This window comes from Pteropus alecto, unplaced genomic scaffold (assembly GCF_000325575.1).
Source record: "Pteropus alecto unplaced genomic scaffold, ASM32557v1 scaffold104, whole genome shotgun sequence".
Taxonomy (NCBI): Eukaryota; Metazoa; Chordata; class Mammalia; order Chiroptera; family Pteropodidae; genus Pteropus; species Pteropus alecto.
This window is the reverse complement of record NW_006436664.1, coordinates 5660818-5680458: the sequence shown is the minus strand read 5'-3', so window position 1 is coordinate 5680458 and position 19641 is coordinate 5660818. Positions and strand designations below refer to the sequence as shown.

General features: G+C 34.9%; 2 protein-coding genes across 6 annotated transcripts in view; one reads left to right on the top strand and one right to left on the bottom strand.

Annotated features, from left to right (window-relative positions):
• Nucleotides 1–51: 51 nt before the first annotated feature.
• Nucleotides 52–19579, bottom strand: PPP2R3C (protein phosphatase 2 regulatory subunit B''gamma). Its single transcript, XM_006913475.3, has 13 exons — nt 18939–19579; nt 15106–15233; nt 13744–13848; nt 13090–13202; nt 12608–12705; nt 11667–11737; nt 8480–8612; nt 7216–7271; nt 7065–7140; nt 6207–6343; nt 4716–4853; nt 1998–2057; nt 52–749 (listed from the first exon to the last, which is right to left on the bottom strand). Exons 1-13 carry the CDS (start codon nt 18994–18996, stop codon nt 561–563), a joined length of 1362 nt encoding a protein of 453 aa, XP_006913537.1. The 5' UTR covers nt 18997–19579; the 3' UTR covers nt 52–560.
• KIAA0391 (KIAA0391 ortholog) overlaps nt 19203–19641 on the top strand; it is a 111744-nt gene continuing 111305 nt past the window's right edge. For 4 of the 5 annotated variants that reach the window (XM_025047912.1, XM_025047916.1, XM_006913476.3 and 1 more), the window contains exon 1: nt 19501–19639. The gene's annotated coding sequence lies outside the window, so the exon portion shown is untranslated. Of the gene's footprint in view, nt 19276–19500; nt 19640–19641 lie in introns of those variants that run through there. The other variant, XM_025047914.1, reaches the window with a different exon arrangement.

The window sequence follows — 19641 nt, the reverse complement described above, 5'->3', positions numbered from 1 at the left end:
GTTTAGTTTTATAAAATGTAATCCTGATACTGATTAACAAAACTAGACAAATTTTTTTACCAATGATTTTAATTAAAGTAAAATATTAACTTGAATATTTTATTGAAACATCCTATTAAAAGAAACACATCTAAACATTTCTAACCCCAAAATAAAATGGCTTTAAAAATGGGGAAGTCTATAATCTTTGATATATATACTTTAGTAAAAGACTCAAGGTTAAATGACATTTATAATTTAAACTATCCTTCAAATATTCAAATTCCTAATGACTCATGTCAGAAATATTCCATGAAAACTTCCTTTATTTCTAAAGATTACACAATTAAAGTGGTCTCCTGCCTTGACCAAATCACACTTGCCATATTTGAGCTAAGTGGAACCAAATTTACCAATTTGGTCCTATTGCTTCCGAATGATTAATTCTGATAACGAGGACATTTGTTGTGTTCTACAGGCTTGAAGTGTTTTATTTAGACCATTTCTAAGGATTCTGCCTCAAAGATTTTACATGCAGCACTCAAGCTTATCTTAATGAATACAGTCTAGTCTTTGAGAGATCATGTATCATCAAGCTCTGCAGAGTTTTCATTGTCATTTGCAACAAGGGCTTCTCTGTTCTCATAAGTCCAAAAGCCATTCAGATCAATTAGAATGGTGGTGACTGTGTCTCCCTGATTACTGTTTATTAAATCCTGAAGAGAGATTTTCAAAGGATCTTTTGGTTTTACCATGTCAAAGATTTCATCCTGCAAGAGAAAAAAATCCAATGAAACAGATTTCTAATTCACTTAATTTCTATCACACAGCGACCTAAAATTCAGGGCTGGCACTAGAACTTATGTAAAATTTTTTGTTCCAGTTTTTTTTTTGCCATTCAGCAGAAAGGCAGTCTCCTTTTCTCTGTGTACAATCACAGAATTTTATTGGAAGATTCATTAGGGCTGTGATAATTATCCCTCAGAGAAGAAGAAATGGTGGCTCGGAATTTAATTCAAGGTACATACCTAATTAATAGCTAAACTAGTAGTGTTATATGTTATGTTAACTAACTACTTATACTTTTCTGATGGTGGTAGTGAAGCAAAGCCTTGATTTAATTTAAGTGCAAACTCAGTTCAAAGTAAAAACTTAAATGCTTAAGAGCCAAGATTACAACAGAACTTCACTTCCAATATTGATGTCAACCTCTAGACCATACTAATTCTTTGGTATTAAGAATTAGTCATCCAGAGTGACACTAAATTGTGCTAAAATTTACTGGAATAGATGGAAGAACCTCTTCTATATTGTGAAGTGTACTATATGAATGCTTACAAGGAATTAGTACATGTTTTCTAATCTTTTTGTATTAAAATTACTGAAAGTAGTAGTAGCATTTAAGGAGGCAAATTACATTTTTAAAAGAACAATTCAGGTAAATGAAATTTATGAACTTTTTATATGTTCGTGAAACTTCCTTTTCTAGATTGGTGGCAGTTTAAAATTAATAAGTTGCTTGTTGTGTAGTTTAATATTTGCCTCATTTATATTAAACTAAAAATAGCCATTTATCTTATTTGGTTAAAATTGGGTTATTTTATTACATTATTCAACTTGAACCTGACAGTACTGGATACTCAGTGTTTTTCATAGCTGGTGAAAGTCTCAATATTAAAATGCTAAGTAGCAGCATGTGTTCCAAAAGTAGGAGACTAAAAAAAAGGCCCCAACCTAAATAGTTCCCAAGTTAAAAATTCAGTTTATAGTGGAACAGATTGCCAAAGGATGTATGCTATATTGATTCTCTTAATTTTCAAAAGAATGAATGCTTTCAATTAGAACACAAGGGTGACAATGCTGAAATCAAATTAGAAAAATCATTAGTCTAACTGCGGTCTAAGTTTCTAATCCTTGATTTGGTTCAGTACTTTATAGTTCATAAGTTGCTTTCATATAAAATTTCATTTACTGCAAATGATTATCTGATATCATATAAATTAAAGGAAAAAGTTAACCTTGACATCTTGAAATGAAACAGGATCTTGTCCGTGGATTTTCATTAGTTCCTGTATAGCCTGCATTTAGTAGAAATAAATTTGTAAATAAAAAATATATACAAGTCTCCCCTAGCCCCGTCCCATGGCCCCTTTATAGTTCTACTTCCTTTTCTTTCTGGTCACAAGCCTCATCATTTTCACCAGTCTTACTAATATTCTCAACTTCCTTGACCTTGCTTCATACCTAACTCAGAAAAGCCTAAACACCGGACCAGTGTAACCATCGACCTTTCTAGACCTACACGTTAGCTATTGAGAGCTTTAGAAAAAAAGTGTACAAGACTATACACAGATTACTGCTACTACATAAAAATGGTCTCCAATCTTAGATGAGCCTTCTTTTTTTCAACTCAAGAACAGCCAATCAGATGACCCTTTAACGTGAGCTAGCAAATGACCTCCTCCTCCCATTTTCCAGGAACACTGTTTATACCTTCACCATTCTTTAAGACACCCAATCCACCACCTCCCCTCCCACCCTATACTTTGCCTTCTACTTGACAGAAAAAAAATAGAGGTAAATTCCCCCTGAATTCCTCTTTTAAAACTTCAACAAAGTACTGAAGAAAATACAGTTGACTCTTGAACACTCAGGGGTTAAAGACACCAACCTCCCATGCAGTAGAAAATCCAAGTATAACTTTTGACTCTCCCAAAACTTAACTACTGATAGCCTGCTGTTGACCAGAAGATTTACCAATAACATAAACATTTGATTAACATACTATGTGTTATGTGTATTATATACTGTAGAGTAAGCTAGGAAAAAAATGTTAAAACCATAAGAGAAAATATATTTATTGTACTGTACTGTATCGATATAGGTTTGTCATCTGTTTATAAGATGAATTATCTGTTAGTGCCTACATCAACATTGTTTTATATGATACAAAACACTGTGGATGTTATTTATATACGTATCACCAACACTAGACATCAAAAATGAAAATGCGGTTTGAAAAATTCATATTTTTAGGTATAATGATTCACATCGATAACGAAGCAGCAGCAATACGATTGCTTTATGGTAGCCTAGTATAACAGATAGGATTGCTTGATGGTAGTAAGGAAATCTCCCAAAACACTTCCAATATATTTACTGCAAAAATTCTGCATGTAAGTGGACCCACACAATTCAAACCTGTGTTGTTCAAGGGTCCAACTGTATGGTGATCCAGCTGGACAAATAAAATTTTAGGTGACAGTCATTCGCTGGAAAAAATGAAGCTGAAAATTCTTGGTAAAAAGTCAACTAAATATGTTCTAAGTGCCAACTCTGTATATGGCCAGAGTGTACCACCCAGACCCAGCTCTATCACTGGGATATGGATGTACAGAGGCTCTATGAAGAGCCCAGGACTGCAGGGTTCTCAGCACCAGTAACTTTTTCCTTAGCCAATACAACCAAGCCTAAATAAACTTTGATAAAATAAATGCATGTACAAGATTTTCAGTGTATTTAATAAATAAAATTTAACACTCAAAGTAGAAGATACTATAAAGAAATCTTTATGAAAAGAGGTTGAACATTTAATTACCAAAAGATATAGTTACTCTGTTTCCCTAAAACTGAATTTTCATTTAAGAGGTCTGCCTCAAGTGGGGGCATCCCTATAATGGGTTGGTATTATCTTTTCAGATTAGCCACTGATTTAAGCCCATTTTAAAAATGCAGCCTAATACTGGGATTGTAATTTATCTTAATATTTGCAGTCATTACTACCTAGATGATCATAATGGAAAGCTTTTTAAGGAATTTAACATGAAGTTATGAAATATGTACTATGAAACTCAAAAACTAGGTAAAGTTATAAGTACCAAAAAAGTTTGAAATGGAAAAGAAAAAACCTCTAGGAAAAAGTGGTTTATGATAAAGATGTGAAAATGTAATTTTTGTTGTTAAAAAAATTATTTCTTCCTACTATTGATCTTAACAATATAAAAATCACACAGTCTTCTAAAAGCTAGCTATAGAAATGTGGTGATGGAGTGGAAAACTACTGTACAAAACTACTCCATTAAGTAGAAAAGTCAACATTCAAATTGAAGAATGATTGGTCTTGAAGGGGCTTTTATACCCACTGCATCTGGATACTTATCAGATAAGATACAATAAAATTCCACTACAGACCTCATGTTATTCACTGAGACCAACTAAGACACAAATTAACTACTTCAGCAATCTATTTCACAGTAAAATGCAGCACACACTGGTAGCCAGTTTTCAAGTTATTTTTACTTATTTTTTGCAGCATAGCAATTAAAAGAATTTATAATTGCCAAAGTCTACAAACTCTTATGGAAAGGAGCTACCTTTTCTGAACTGTTTATTTAATGCTTTGTGATTGTACACACTAGTTTTTGATCACAAAAAGCACAGGATTTCTCACAGATGTTTTTATCTGCATTGGCTAGTATAGCCCCTGACATATTTACACATTTTTTTAGTATTCGATATCTAATCAAATCAGCATTGATTTAGCCCATTTATATTTTTAAAAAACAGGACAACAAAATTAAAAACAGACTTGATTTCCTTCTGAAATCTGTTACGTAAATCCTTTTGTTGAATTTAGATATCACAAGTTAGGTAAAATTATCAGTGAGTAGGTAGTTTAGACCAAATGGTATAACATATCTTAAGGAACAATGACTCATTTACACAATGAGACTTACCCGAAAGAAGTAATTAAGGGAAAAGACATTCAGATATCCTTTGTTTTCAATATCAAGCAATTTGAAAATATATTGCAGAGCTGCAGGTTCTTTTCGGTTTTCTAATGCAAGAACAAAATCCAGGTAGGTCTTATAGTCCTATAGAAAAGAAAATGTTCTTTACAGGCCTTATTTGGAATTAACTTTTCAAGTGAGTATCTGATGAAGCTATTTTGCAGTCAAAGGTGTCAAGTTATTTTTAATATGAAATGAGAAACCTATTTGTATACTTAATGTTGGTTGCTAGGAATTCTTTGTAGCAGTTAATCTCTACAGGAGTGTTCGGGGCACAGTTCATTTTCTTATGAGAGAAATTTGCTGTGTTAAACCATAATTTTCTTTTACTATGCTTTTAAAATTGACAAAACAGTGACTAAGCTATCATACATTGCCACTAAATTTATATCTTCATTTCAGTGTGGTCGTTTTGAGAAAAAAGTTTATCTGGAATGAAAAGAATATATTTAAATAGCTGTTTGGAAATATTGTTTAAAAGTTTTAAATCTAGTCACAGATTACTTTTTTTGCATAGTGAAAAGAAGTAAAATACTTGGGAGAGTCACTTAGAAGAGTTTATAGTCTTGGAAAGATTTTTTAAGTCTAAGATTAAGAATTCCTTTCTGCATAAATTATAGCATAAAGAGCTTGAGAGCTGTGGCTTCATCATGGTCTAACTCCATGCACAGATGTAGCTTCTGATTTTCTTTATTCTCCAGAAGTCAATATAAGCTCACTGTCTACAGTAGTCAGCTGTGGGACTCATGAAAGCTTCTGCGCCTTTTCTCCCTTTACCTTTTCATTTGGTTAATAATGGTGTTATTTAGAAAACTACTATCAAAGCTAAATGATAAAACCTAGAACCCTGATTCTCTTCTAACAATATAAACATTTCTTAAGCATCATTGTTTGGAAAATTTGTCAGATCCTTAACACATTTTTAATAGCAAGAATGGTAATTTAAAAATACTATTTAGAATTTTCTTCTCAAGTATTTTGTGATAAAAGGACAGGTACATGTTAGTCAATCTTTAGCTACTAATATAGCCACTTAGCGTAATACAACCTGATTTCTAGATTTAATTCATAGCATATGTGGTACTGTATCTGACCTGGTAATTTAATGGATGAACCATCCACTGACTATATGAAAAGTTAATAGGATTTGCCAATTTTTCAGTTTTTATTTTACTAGTCCACAATCCTTTACATAGGTACACTGACAGTGAAATTAACAAAATATTAAATTTTCTATTTGCCCTAAGTCCATAAGGGAAGTAATGTTGTCAAACAAATTTACTTTAAGATTAAAGGCTCCAAATCTCAAGTAATTTGATCAGTTCACACATTAAGATACTGTTACACACTGATACAAAGATAATGCTGTATCACATGAAGAAAAAGGGAAATTGTGGGAGCCTAAATTCTTAAAGCTTATTAGCTTTAAACTACTACCATTTCTCCATCATAAGTAAGACACTCCTGGAAAACACGGTCTAAGAAGACATTGGTCATGGTTGCTGTTCCATAGCGGGAGAGTTCTTCTTTACTGAGCATGCCATTGTGATCCTTATCAAGATTCAAATACTGGCCTTGGAAGAAAGATGATAAAAAGACACTTATGACCAAATAAAATTCTAATTAAAAGACAAAAGAATATATCCTAACTAAAAGTTCTTTTTATTGGTTAATATTTTGATTGTTAGTGCTCCTAATGTCAGCTATTCATGCAATCTATATCAGAACAACTGTCAAGCCAGAACCAGTCCAAGAAAACCCATCATGAAGGCCATGGCCTTTGGGCTATTTCTCTACCATCATTATTTGCTTTCAGTTTGCAACCTTTTAGAACTTTCCTAGGATTCTAAATTAGATGGCAGTACAAGTCAACAAAAAGCACTGAAATGCTGGCACTTGAAAGAAGTCAAGGATGCCAAAATGAGTCAAGACTCCCAATAAAATAATGTAATAGACTAATGAAATTTAAGAAAAGAGAAACCAGGCTCTAGAACACCGTCCTCTGTGGACCCTAAGAGCAGCATTTCATCACAATGCAAGACCTATGAACATATTTGATGTTCATAATCATACTTATGAGTCAACAAGGAAGGATCAAATTACATTCTGTCTTCTATCAAAAAGAATAGTAACTGAAGAGTTACAAAAATTTAAAACATTAGTATTTAAAAAGTAAATTTTAGTAATCTAGAATACTTCAATCTTACAGTAAATTAGCCTATGTATAATGTCCTTTGAACACTAATTAACTAAGGAATGGATAATTCAAATTTCAGCATTATAATAGGAACATACCATATACCCTTAGGGCAGAAGGAGCAGAAAACCAATTTGTTTCTTGACTCTCCTTGGACAGTTCCTCATCCCTTAACTGAATGAACACACAGACATCATTAGAAGGTAGCAACTGTCAAGTGATATAAAAGTAGTTAAAAAACATATTTACCTCCAATAAATCATCTAAGAAGCTGCATGCTAAAATATCTTGAATTTTTATCTTCCCTTTAAACAACATAAAGAAATATAATTACTTAACTGTATTCTAAAAATAAGAGCAACTCAATTTTATAAAGGCATTTTAAGAAAAACAATCACACAATTGATATTTTAAAGCTTCCTAACTCTTATGCTCCAAAGTCTATTATATATTGCTTTGAAAAGGGAAATGTGCAGGGAATGTTTACTAAAATCTCTACCTCTTAGGTCTACCTATATACCCCCAACAATTTAAACCCAATCGGTAAATTCTTTCCATAATTGCATTGATACCAGATTCCCCAAAAAGTTGTTGAGTATTTTGTGGATATGGATACGATACTGCTAGTAATCAAAAAAAGAGACTCCATTTTCCTTTGGTACGTTCTGGAACAGGAAGCAATATAGAGACATGGTTAAGAGCAGATAGATGGGAACTTAAATGACACTTCTAGATACATAATCTAAGTCTCCGAGACTCACACATTAAATATGGATAATAGTAATATTTTCCTTATGGAGTTATGAGAAGGAAATGAAAGATTAATTTATAATGCTTAACAATACCTAGTACATAATATATAGTCAAAATTTTTATTATTTTGTAAAGTTTGAAGAGAAAACGTGTATGTGTCTATAATGGAGGTGCTTAAAAAGGATTGTCAACCACCACGTACTGTGATGGACTCATAGCTGGATTTTCAAGGATAGGAGAACCAAGGATTTTGATCTAGGCCTTCTTTCCCATTCTCTGCCCCAGTTACAAGTATTAAAGTCTCACAGGTTAGAACAGTTGATAAAATGTACTACTGTTAATGAGGCTAAATTTACTCATCTGATCCTCATATAGAGTACTTAACTTGAGAAAGAAAAACACATCGTGGCTAAATAGTTCTGCTATCTCCCAATTCATATTTTTCATCAAAAAGAACAATTCTCTAATATATTACATATCAGGGATAGCAAAATAACTGGCTTCTCAGAACTAGAAAGAGCCATAGATTGCTGAGGTCATACTTCATTTTAGAGATGAAGAAACTATAACAGGTTAAGTGACATGCCCACTATCACACAGCTGGTTATGGCTGATGCAAGTAAATCATAACATCTTTATATATTAATGGCAATAACATGTTATGAAAATAAAAAATGACATTTTTCAAGACTTTTCTCTAGTTATTGAGATTTAAAAGTAATAATATCCTCATAATATCTAAGATACAATTTTCTTTTACCTGTTCTTAGAGGATCTAAAAAGAAGAAGAATTTCCTAACTGCTGTACAAACATAAAAGGAGTAAAAAGATTTTTCCAGCCCATCTAATTGTGGCAAAGTAGGGATAAGTTCCAATATGTAGTTTTCTAAATCCTGAAAGAAAACAATAAAATTTTAAAGTGTTAAATGGCTGATCTTGTTTTTTCATAAATACTGGAATATAATTTGTCCTAAAAATTATTCAGCATTAATACTATATTAATGATAAAATAAATTCATAACTAGCTTAGTAAAACTATTTTATATTAAATTTATTTCTACTTTGTATTTAAATTTTAACATCATTTTGAATAGGTAATACATTCTAGATTCAAAAGGAACAAAAAAGTATTCATTGAAAAGTCTCCCTCTCGCCTACTTCCTCTCCACGGAGGTAACCTAAATTATCAGTTTCTGATGTACCTTTCCAAAGGTAACTGATAAACATACAAGCCACCACATGTATATTTCCTTTCCTCTTTTACACAGGATATAGCAGCATACCATGCTAATTCTTCTGTATCTTGCTTTTATTGCTTAACACTATACTTTGCAGTCATTCTATATTGGCTCTCAAAGAGCTTCTACTTAAAAAAAAATAACTATTATTTCAGATGTACCATAATCTACTTAGTCTTCTATTGATGGATATTTAGGTTGTTTCTACTCTTTTACAACACTAAAAACAATACTATAGGGGCTAAGCAAATTTTTCATTCATAGATATGGAAGAATATAGGATATAATTTCCGTTAAGTAAAACTGCTGGGTCAAAGCATATACACATTTATAATTTTGATAGACATTAGCAAACTCCTCACCTCCCCACATCCATTTTACACTCCCACCATCACTGTGAAGGGTCTATCAACAGTCCCCAAATTGTGCCCTAGGAGTGCTAAACTCATAGGGGGTACAGCAGGGTATCTTACATTTTTGAGGGAAACATTGCAACATCTGTCAGACACTGCATAAGCTATGTTGAGTTCAAGATAGTTTACATTTTAATGTTAGTTTGAAATATATATTTTTTGATGACATCAATCTTAGCAAAGATAGGTTCTTAGTGTTTGCTGTAATAAAGCAAGTACTACACAAAAATCCGTGTGAAAGAAGAACAGAGGATGACTGTCCAATCTAATTCCCTGGTGAGCAGCTACTCAGTGAGCTCTGGGCACACACACTCCACTAGTAATTGTTATTTAAGAATGAAGTAAAAAGATTTTTAAATTTTTATGTATTTTTTCAAATGGCTAATAGGGTAAGTTTCATGAATACTTGCATTAAATTGTTTAGAATTAGTTAATAAATGGAACTGTTACATATTCCTTTTGGCCCAGAGGCACTATGAAAAAATTACTAATTCAGGTCCTTAATCCATTTTGAGTTAATCTGGGTGTGTGGTGATAGACAACAGTCTAGTTTCATTCTTTTGCAGGTGGCTTTTCAGTTTTCCCAGCACCAGTTTTTGAAGAGGCTTTCCTTTCTCCACTGTATGTTTTTGGCTCCTTTGTTGAAAATTATTTGCCCATATAAACAAGGGTTTACTTCTGGACTCTCAATGTGGTTTTACTGGTCTCTGTGTTTTTCTGCCAATACTATGCCATTTTGATTATTGTTGCTTTATAGTATAATCTGAAGTCAGGCAGAGTGATGCCTCCAGCCTTTTTTTTTCTCAAGATGGCTTTGGCGATTCGGGGTCTTTTGTGCTTCCATACAAGTCTGATGATTTTTTGTTCTATTTATTTAAAAACTGCCGATGAGATTTTGGTGGGGATTGCACTAAATCTGTATAATGCTGTAGAAAATAAGGTCTTTTTAACTCTGTTGATTCTTCTAATCCAAGAACAGGGAACATCTTTTCATTCCTTTGTATCTTCTTCAATTTCTTTTAACAGTCTTAGTTTTCATTATATAGGTCCTTCTCATGTTTTGTTAGGTTGATTCCTAGGTATTTTATTTTTTGTTGCCATTACAAATGTAATTTTTTTCACCTCTTTTTCTGCCAATTCATTATTATAGGATTGCTATGGATTTTTGAACATTGATTTTTGTATCCTGAAAACTACTCTTTTAAACACAACTAGAGACATACTATTGCTTTTCTCTCTCTTCCCTTCACTCCTTTTTCAATTTTTGTTTCCATTCATGCCAATAAGCAAGAAAAGGGAAGTGTGTTTTGTAAACCAACTAACTGCTGATGAGAATTCTCATAGCTACAGAAGTACTGCAATTCTGATCTGAGTAACTATCAACAGGTGGCTAATATGTCTTCCTTGTTAGAGAGAGATGGATAGAAGTAAGAACCTTTTATTGTCAAGTTGATCTGAACCTTAAAATTCAAGAATTGTACTGTGTCTATAGAAGGGTTTTTAAGTATAAATGTTCAGTGTGAGCTAACAGATTCTATCTACAGACTGCAACAAATAACAGGAAACAAACTATAACAGTATTTGTCTTTAAATCTTATATTTGAGTGTTCGCTTCGGCAGCATATATACTAAATCTTGTATTTGAATATTTATGTAAGTGATTAATTAACCTGGTTCATATTTATGCCTAACTCCCTTCCCCCTTTTCTGATAAACCTAAAAAGGACTCCATATTTGGGAAAAAAGTCTGAGCTGAAAAGAAGCATGTCCATATAATTTAAATAGCCACACTTCCACAAAGCATAGCCATTTAGATCATGAGGCTATGATTCTCTGTTGATAACCTGGCCTAACTATGTTAATACCTAATGGGAAATAAACAGCCTCTTGGTAACTGACAGTACAACCTAAATGGTCACATTATTTTTCTCTTATATATTTCCTAAAAGAGAAAAAATTTCTGGCCTTTACATTTTCAAACAGTCACACACTAATAACACTCACAAATAACTAAAAGTTTTACAGTTTCTTCAATGATTTTTAATCCTATTAAAGCAGTACATTCTTATTTTCTCCTTTAAAAGGCTTTTTTTTTAAAGGCTGGAGAAAATCTAAAAAGGAATTTTTGTGGTCAATATATATTTTAAAAGTTTTTTAGTACCTCATGTTATTTGTAAAAACAAACAAAAATGCAGAAACAAAAAAAATAAGAATCATCTGCAATCCCAACACCTAGTGATAACTACTGTTAACATTTTGATGTCTATAATAGTTATTAAAATAGGTTAATACTTACAGATTCCCGAAGGTACCCCTGTCCTGCAACATCATATAAACTGAGTCCTATCCTTGTTTGATGAAGCCAAACTGCCAATAAACAAGAAAATTAAATATAATTATTAAGAGCTATCCTTTAGCATATATATGAACAAAAGGAGATAAAGAGCTAGATTAGAGGGACAAGCTAATCTAATAGCTCTATGAACATTTTTATTCTCACATATATTACTTATTCATTAACCCCAAAACTGTTAAAAACAAAACATACCATAGAATTAATGGCAGATATCAACAATTCTACCATGCCTAAAATGACAGTAAAGTTGATACTCATGAGGATATTGTTTTTCACTTATTAAACCTGGTGTTCCACCAGAGACAGAGAGTGTTAACATTATGCTTTCAATGAAGCTGCTTTTATTCTACTGAGATCCATTTCTGCAACCAATTATTAAAGATGGTACACATAGGACTTCACAGATCATTATGGAACTTCTAGGAATCATAACAATTCCAAGTTGTTTGGTAAAAACTTCTTGAATCTGATGCTACCATCATGAGTTTGAAACTGTCTTCTCAGGCAACTCAACCTGTAATCTATTGGTGAAACAAAACTACCAGTGAATTAAAATTATTTCAAATCACCATACATTAAAACTCTTGGTTCAGCTTCTGATATATCTAGTTAGCTAATATCTTTAGGATACATGGTTTTTGTTCTGTTGTTGTTTTTTTTCTTTTATAATAATGAACCCAAATTTATGGTAGAAAATTTCAGCTCTAAAAAGTTCCAAAAGAGAATCATAACAAGAAAACAAATCTTGGTCAAAAGACAAGAAATTACACTATTTAAACTTACTAAGAGAGTTGTTTCATATGGAAAGGATACTATGAAAACACAGACAAAACCTACTTGATTCCCAGATAGGAGTTCAAACAGAATGAAAATTAAATCACCTTTTCTCATGACATAATTAAAGAACTGCATGATAGAAATTCTTCCATAAGAATCTGTATGAAGGAGTTTAGCAAAGACTTTTGCTGTGAAAAATTGCCTAAGGAGAGGAAATAAAGATTAAAATCATCTGCCAACATAGCATAAAAATGACTTCTACATGAATTAGCAAACAGCATAAATTCAAACAACTAAAAATCAAAGTGGTGAAAAAAATCAAAGTGATAACTATAGTTCAAAACTTAAAATATTAAGTCATAAACCTTTGCATTCTATTGTCTTAAGAATGAAGGCCCACAGTGTTGTAAATAGACCATATTGTTTATTTTAATAACTTCATACCAATGTAATTTTCTTGACTAATTTTATTAAACTTCATTAGTGACTCAAAGTGTCATACCATTGACTTAAATTTTCATTAACATTTATTTGAGGCATTTAAAATGCTTACTGTAACATACTTTGTTAAATATATTATTCTTACTTGCACTTTGGTCCAGCTTTTTCACCAACTTTCAAAAAATTTTCATAATTAATCATTGCTTCCTCTCCAATCATAGGTGGTGTCTGGTGCTTGTCCAGCAAAAACCATAAGTTCTTAGAAGAATTGCAGAAATGGAGATGTTATAATTAACAGAACAAAACTTAAAAAGTAGTTAAATGTTTACATTAAAATGATAGTCTGATAGTAGAGTTAATATTAAGATGAATCTCATTCCTATTTTCCTTTGATTACTAAATACATAATAAAAATGGACATATAGTACCTCTTTAATCCATATAACTATATACTGTAGATACTGTTGTCCCTACTTTATAGATGAGAATTGAAGCACAGAAATGTTAAGTCCATTGCCCAACATCACAAAGCAGAGCAGGGATTTGAACCCCTGCAGTCTGACCCTACGGTAGTGGTTCTCAACTTCAGCCTCACATTTCAATCACCTGGGGACTTTAAAAAAACAAAAACTATCCTTGGAAGATGGGCCCATGCAAGCTCTGCAGCTGATTCTGGTGGGAACCCTCTGTCTAGAGCCGGTGCTTTCACCCACTCTACAGTTCTCACTCCATTAAGGCACCCTGAGATCCTATATGACATAATTATTACAAATAAGAAATGGCTAACATCCATTTTTACCTGTAATTCTTCATTATCTAACAGCTCTCTGCTTTTCCTTTGCAGAAAGACAGCTCTAGATTCTTCTCTTAATTTCTGTAGTAAGACTTCATCTTCAGCTGGCAGCTAAAAATACATTGTGGAATTAATTTCTACACTTAAATTCTAGATTATTGGATTATGTAAAATGTATTTGGCCTCACAAAATAACTATGTATTACGCTGCCTCAAATTACTTTTTGTATCTCAATTTTGCTTAACTTCAAGTCATCATTCATTTGAAAAGTTCATTTAACAAAAAGAGATCCACAGACAATTCAATTATCAGCAAGGCCAGATGCCTGTCCAAATAAAGCTAGCGATCTGGTCCAAGTTTCATTTTTTATTCTTAGAGCACTGTTTCCACTGTAACCTTAGACTGATATAGAATTAAATTAGGACTAGTTAATGACTGACAGTCTTAGCAAAGTACTCCTTTTGAGACTGTATCACATTACTTGGAGATGGTCAAGCCAGTGTCTATTACTTTGGCCTCCAAGGCAGAGGGTCTGCCTATTGGGGTGATTTCCATAAATAGGGCTTTAAAATGACTCATTCCAACTCCACTTCAAATAATTTGCTTTGAGGATTTCTTTTTCCTTTTCTATACCTACGCCCCAATAAGTAGAGATAAGTAATCAGTAGTCCAAATCAGGGGTTATGGTTTTCACTTTTCATTTCCAAGAACTAAGATGTCATCCCTCCTATCAAAAGGAATGGAGAAGGAGGAAGCATTACAAGGTGAGGCTGGGCCGAGACAAGGATTGTGCTCCAGTTGTTAGTCAACCAACTAATCAGTCTGGGGGGATTACGCACATGGATGACAGGCGGTTTCTGTGAAGCAGTGGTGAGGAAGAAGAAACAAGGGAAAGAAGGTCTCATAGGTCCATTCAGCTAAAATTCCAAAATGAACTTTTCTATAGAGATTACATTTTACATAATACTAAATAGGTCTTATTATTTTCAGTAACCTTCAATTTCAGCTGTAAATAGCTGTTTTAATCTATAATCCTCTTCAAAGACTTCTTCATAGCTTTGGCACAGGAAACATAATTGAGTGTAATTCTTCAAGTTTTCCACTCTCAATCTATTTTTCAGTTCAGCCTTGAACAAAACATTTTATACTTTGTAACATAAAAAAAAAAAGTTAAAAATTGTGACCAGCTAAGTAAACCTAAGTCTTATAAAAAGCATGACGACATAATCCAATAGAATACCTACTACTAACATCCATAATAAAAATTAGGAAGAAAAATCTATGGCTCAATATATGATTCTTATCCCATTTAAAAAATTACATTTTATTTATAAACTCTGCAAGACATTTGCTTAGATGCCACTTACCCTATAATAAAACCGGGGAATGGTCTTATAGAATTCATTTGTGTTTTTTCTACCTCCTTTCCATTCTGAGTAATATTTGGTAAATAAATCCATTTCTTCATCTTTTAACTCTTGTTCACTTTTTTTTTCTGGAGAAAAGGGGGGGAAAGCACTTTTAAAATCAAACAATACTTTTCTCAGGTCATCTACCTACTATAGTCTAATAACAGTGCAAAAAAGGCCTTCACAGTTGTGCTTAGACACTGAACATCTATATGAACTTCCCTGAAATACCAAGAATCACTATTTTCCACTAAAACAGCCTCCCCTGCATCTTCGACCACTCTAAGCTGCTCCCTCCACATTTTTTTTTTTATCACTATACTTGTCTCTTCCTCAAGTTACTGCCTTGCTTATAGACTTCTGGCATGTTCCTAATTCATTCAATCGAAAGTATATACCGAGCACCTACTGTGTACAGTGCACTTGCTGTACTAGATACTGGGACTGTAGTGGTGAGAAAGTAGGCACAGCCCTTGACCCCACAGAGTTTCGGCCTCCTAATCAGTGTTCCTCTACCTAATGCAAAACCCTTCCATTTTAAGCTCACACATCAGGATGCTATTACCCTCCAACCTGCTGGCACACAGCCGTCTCATTTAGCCATTCCTCCACACTTGTTCGTGGACCACGGTGACTGATGCACAACATTCTTCACCTTGATGTCTTGCAATCATCAAGAGAGAATAAACATTCATGTGGGTGACTATGACACCTCAACTCTGAAGGCTTTCACTTCTACTCTAATGCAGGGGTCTTCAATCCCCAGGCTGCGGACCGGTATCGGTCAGTGGCCTGTTAGGAAAGGGGCCGCAGAGCAGGAGGTGAGCAGTGGATCAGCAAGCAAAGTTTTGTCTGTATTTGCAGCCACTCCGCATCACTAGCATCACTAGCATCCACCTCAGATTATCAGGCATTAGATTCTCATAGGAGCACCGGTCCTTGGTGCCAAAAAGGTTGGGGACCAATGTTCTACTGTGTCACTCAGTTTCACGGCAAGACCACAGATCTTATCTGCTCCTCTTCTGAAATCTTAAACTCTAACATATACTCATAATTTCTCACTTTGATTATTCAAAACCTCACTGCTATCATATCTGTACTTCAGCCTCACTGAGATCTTCAATTCTATGATTATCTCAAAAGTTTATTTACTTCTTCCTAATCTCACTTCCCTCCTAATATGCCTATAGTTCTTCCCCTAAACTCCTCTTAAGCCATGTCAGCTTTTAAACTTTGGACCAATCTTATAATCTAATTTGCTCACTATGGCTTAATGCTGTTGGAGAAAACTGGAAAATTTTGGTCCCACAAATTTCATGGTTATGAATGCCAGCTTCTCAAAAATAGTAGTACCTATTTTATTTGCCCTTGATGTCCTCTTGCTTATTTCTCTTGGTGACTGACGACTCCAAACTGTCACTTCATTCCTCAAACCCCCGTGTTCACCCTCAACAGATGACAATCCCTCCCAGTTCATCGAAAACTGAGTCTACTGGGAATGGGTACCCATAAACATCTAAGTGGAGTGGGAGGACATGAGGTATCAAATAAATCTGCACCTTAATTTCTTCCTGTCATTTCAAGGGAAGAGGTATCTCTCTTCTCACTCAAGGCTAACCCCTCATTCTCCTGGGTGCTTAATCTCAGCTTTTGCAATTCTGTTCTTTCCTTCTCCTACCTTCTCTATTCAGTATCTTCAATTTCTTCATCTCTACTCGCTTTTAAGTTACACTAATACACTGAGGTCTCTCCCACTGCACCCTCCTGCCCAAAAAAACCTTCTTCCTTTCTACCTACTGCCACACATAACTCCTTCCTTTCTTATTCACTTTTTCAAACGAAAGCCTATGTTATCCCTGCTTTCTTACCTCTCATCCCCTCTTTATGCAATTTTGCTTCTACTCTTACCACTCTACAGAAACTGTTCTTCCCAGGGCAACCAATGACCTTATTGCTTAGTTTAATGGGCACACCTGTCCTTGATTTGTGTTAAATTTGATACTGTTGATGATTCTAAACTTTTCTCGGCTTTTATGAGACCACAATCTGTTGATTCTCCTATTTTCTGGCCAATTCTTTTTTATTAATCCTTCTTCCTCTATCATTTCATCTTTCATAGTTTAACTTCTAAATCCCAAACCTATGTCACTCTAGTGTTAAGTTGTTGAGGAGAAGAGGAAGAAAGAGCAAAGACTGAGAAGGGATGACTGGTGAGGAAGGAAGAAAACTAAGAGAGTATGTCTCCCAAAAAACCAAGAGCAGAAAGTATGTGTAGGAGATATAAGTGGAGCAGAGAAAAGAGGCATAGCTAGCGGTGGAACTTAAGAAAATCTTTTTAAAATTGGAGAAATACTAACAGGTTTATATGCTGATGAGAATGACTGAGAAAGAAAAATTGATGATGCAGGAGAGAGGGGATGACTACAGGAGTACATTCTTGAGTGGGCAAAAATGGGAACGAGCACAAAGGATAGGATCTAGCGCACCAATGAAGGAAACAGCCTTAAATAAAAGTGGTACAACCTATATGATTTACTTTTTATTTTATCATCTCTCTCAACATTAAAGTGTAAGTTCTACAAGGACGAGGATTTTTGTCTGTTTTGTTTACTGCTATGGCCTAGAACAGTCCTTGGCACATAACAGACGCAACAGAGTGGATTTAAGAGTGAAGGGGAAGAGAAAGCATAAGTAAAGGTAAATTGTTAAAAAAGTTTCCCTATAACAGGTGCAGAGAAATGCAGCAAAAGTTGGATGAGGATATGAGATCAAATGATTTTTTTTTTAAGATGGGAAATATTATAGCATGTTAGAGTGGATGGAAATGATTCAGTAGAAAAGGAAAATTTGATGATGCCTGAGAGAGAAGATAAGGCCAGAGTGAAGTCGATGAATAAATGAAGGGAACACATCTACTGTTAGAATAAAGGGACTTTCTCAAATAGGAGCATGGACAGTTCAATAGTGAAGAGTGTAGCGGCACCTATGGTGGGGGAAAGAGCTGATAGAAATGGTAAATAGGAACAGGTGAGGTTTTCTGATTGCCTCTACTTTCTCGAATACATATATAAAAGTTCATCAGCTGAAGGTTTGGGAGAATAATTGAGAAACCTGGCTCCAACTACCCTTCGATCCTACCAGAACCTATAATCCATTGATTCTACCGCCTTTTTACTATCACACTGCCTTAGATCGTAGGAGAGTGACTGTCTAGGTAAACACGAAAGAAGTGTAAACGAATGACTGAAAACACTTACTTTGGGTTAATGGCCATACATTAAAAGTGAGACACTGAACCGTGGTACCATTTTTCTCCAGCCACTTTCAGCTGCGCTGGGTGCAGGTGTGAAATAGGAAAGACGTTTTAACCAGGATGGTTAACAAGCAAGTATGAAGGAGGGAGAAAGGGGACAAGGAAAAATGGATTGTAAAATCTAAAATGGATAAGGAGGGAAGTGAAAAGTGTGATAGTAAAAAGGCGGTAGGATCAATGGATTATAGGTTCTGGTAGGATCGAAGGGTAGTTGGAGCCAGGTTTCTCAATTATTCTTCACAAGTCTAGGTCAAGACCATATACGTGAGCTGCTCTTTCCCGCAAATCTTTTCCCAGGGAAGTGTAGGTCAAACCTCTTTGGATCTCTAAACCACATTCCACTGTGCATGCTTTGTCAGGTTAGGTTTTATAGAAGCGGCAAGCGCGACTCCCAGTTGTTGCTCCTCCCATTCTCCCCCCACCTCTAGGAGTTAAGGGCCGGGCTATCTCTGTTAGAGACGGCCCCTCCCAGACTCACTGTTTGGTCCGGTGTTGGGCGTCGCTAACCGCCGGCGAAGAACTTCTTTCCAGTCCATAACTGACTCCCGCGCAGCAGCTCCAGCATTTGCTATTTACTAGCCGCTCCTCCCGCTACCGGCTCAGACGTCAAACACCGCCCAGCCCCGTGAAAGCTGGGCAAGCCACTCAACCGCCATCTTGGGCATGGGCGGAAGTCAGCTAAGGAGGCAGAAACGCTTACTGTAGCCCCTGCGGAGAATGCGGCGATCACACTAACAGCAGAGAAAGCAGACGTGAAAGAGAAAAATGATCCTCCTTAAGGCAGTCTCCCAACTTCACAACGCCTGATTTTAAAGGTGCAGAATAAGAAAGCCCGTGCTTGTTTTACATGTTGGGCCTCTGGCGCATGTGCATCACGTGACTGAGGAGTCCTTTGGCATTTCCGGCTCAAAGGAAGTGCTTTCTTATTTCTTCTCATTATTCGTTGCGGATATATGGACGCCTTAAAGGTTCCCCTGAATGTAGTAGATGCCTTCAGTAGCCGCCTCAGCTCCCTCCTGCCACTAAAAGCTTCAAAATCGCCTTTTCCTCGCCGCCAGGCCTAGCGGAACGCCTGCATCCAGCTCAGTCACGCCCCTACGGCTGGCACCGTCGCGGTGCATTGTGGACGCGGTAGTTTCCGCCGAGGTTATGGTTGCGTTTATTAAGCGTGATTGCTGGGT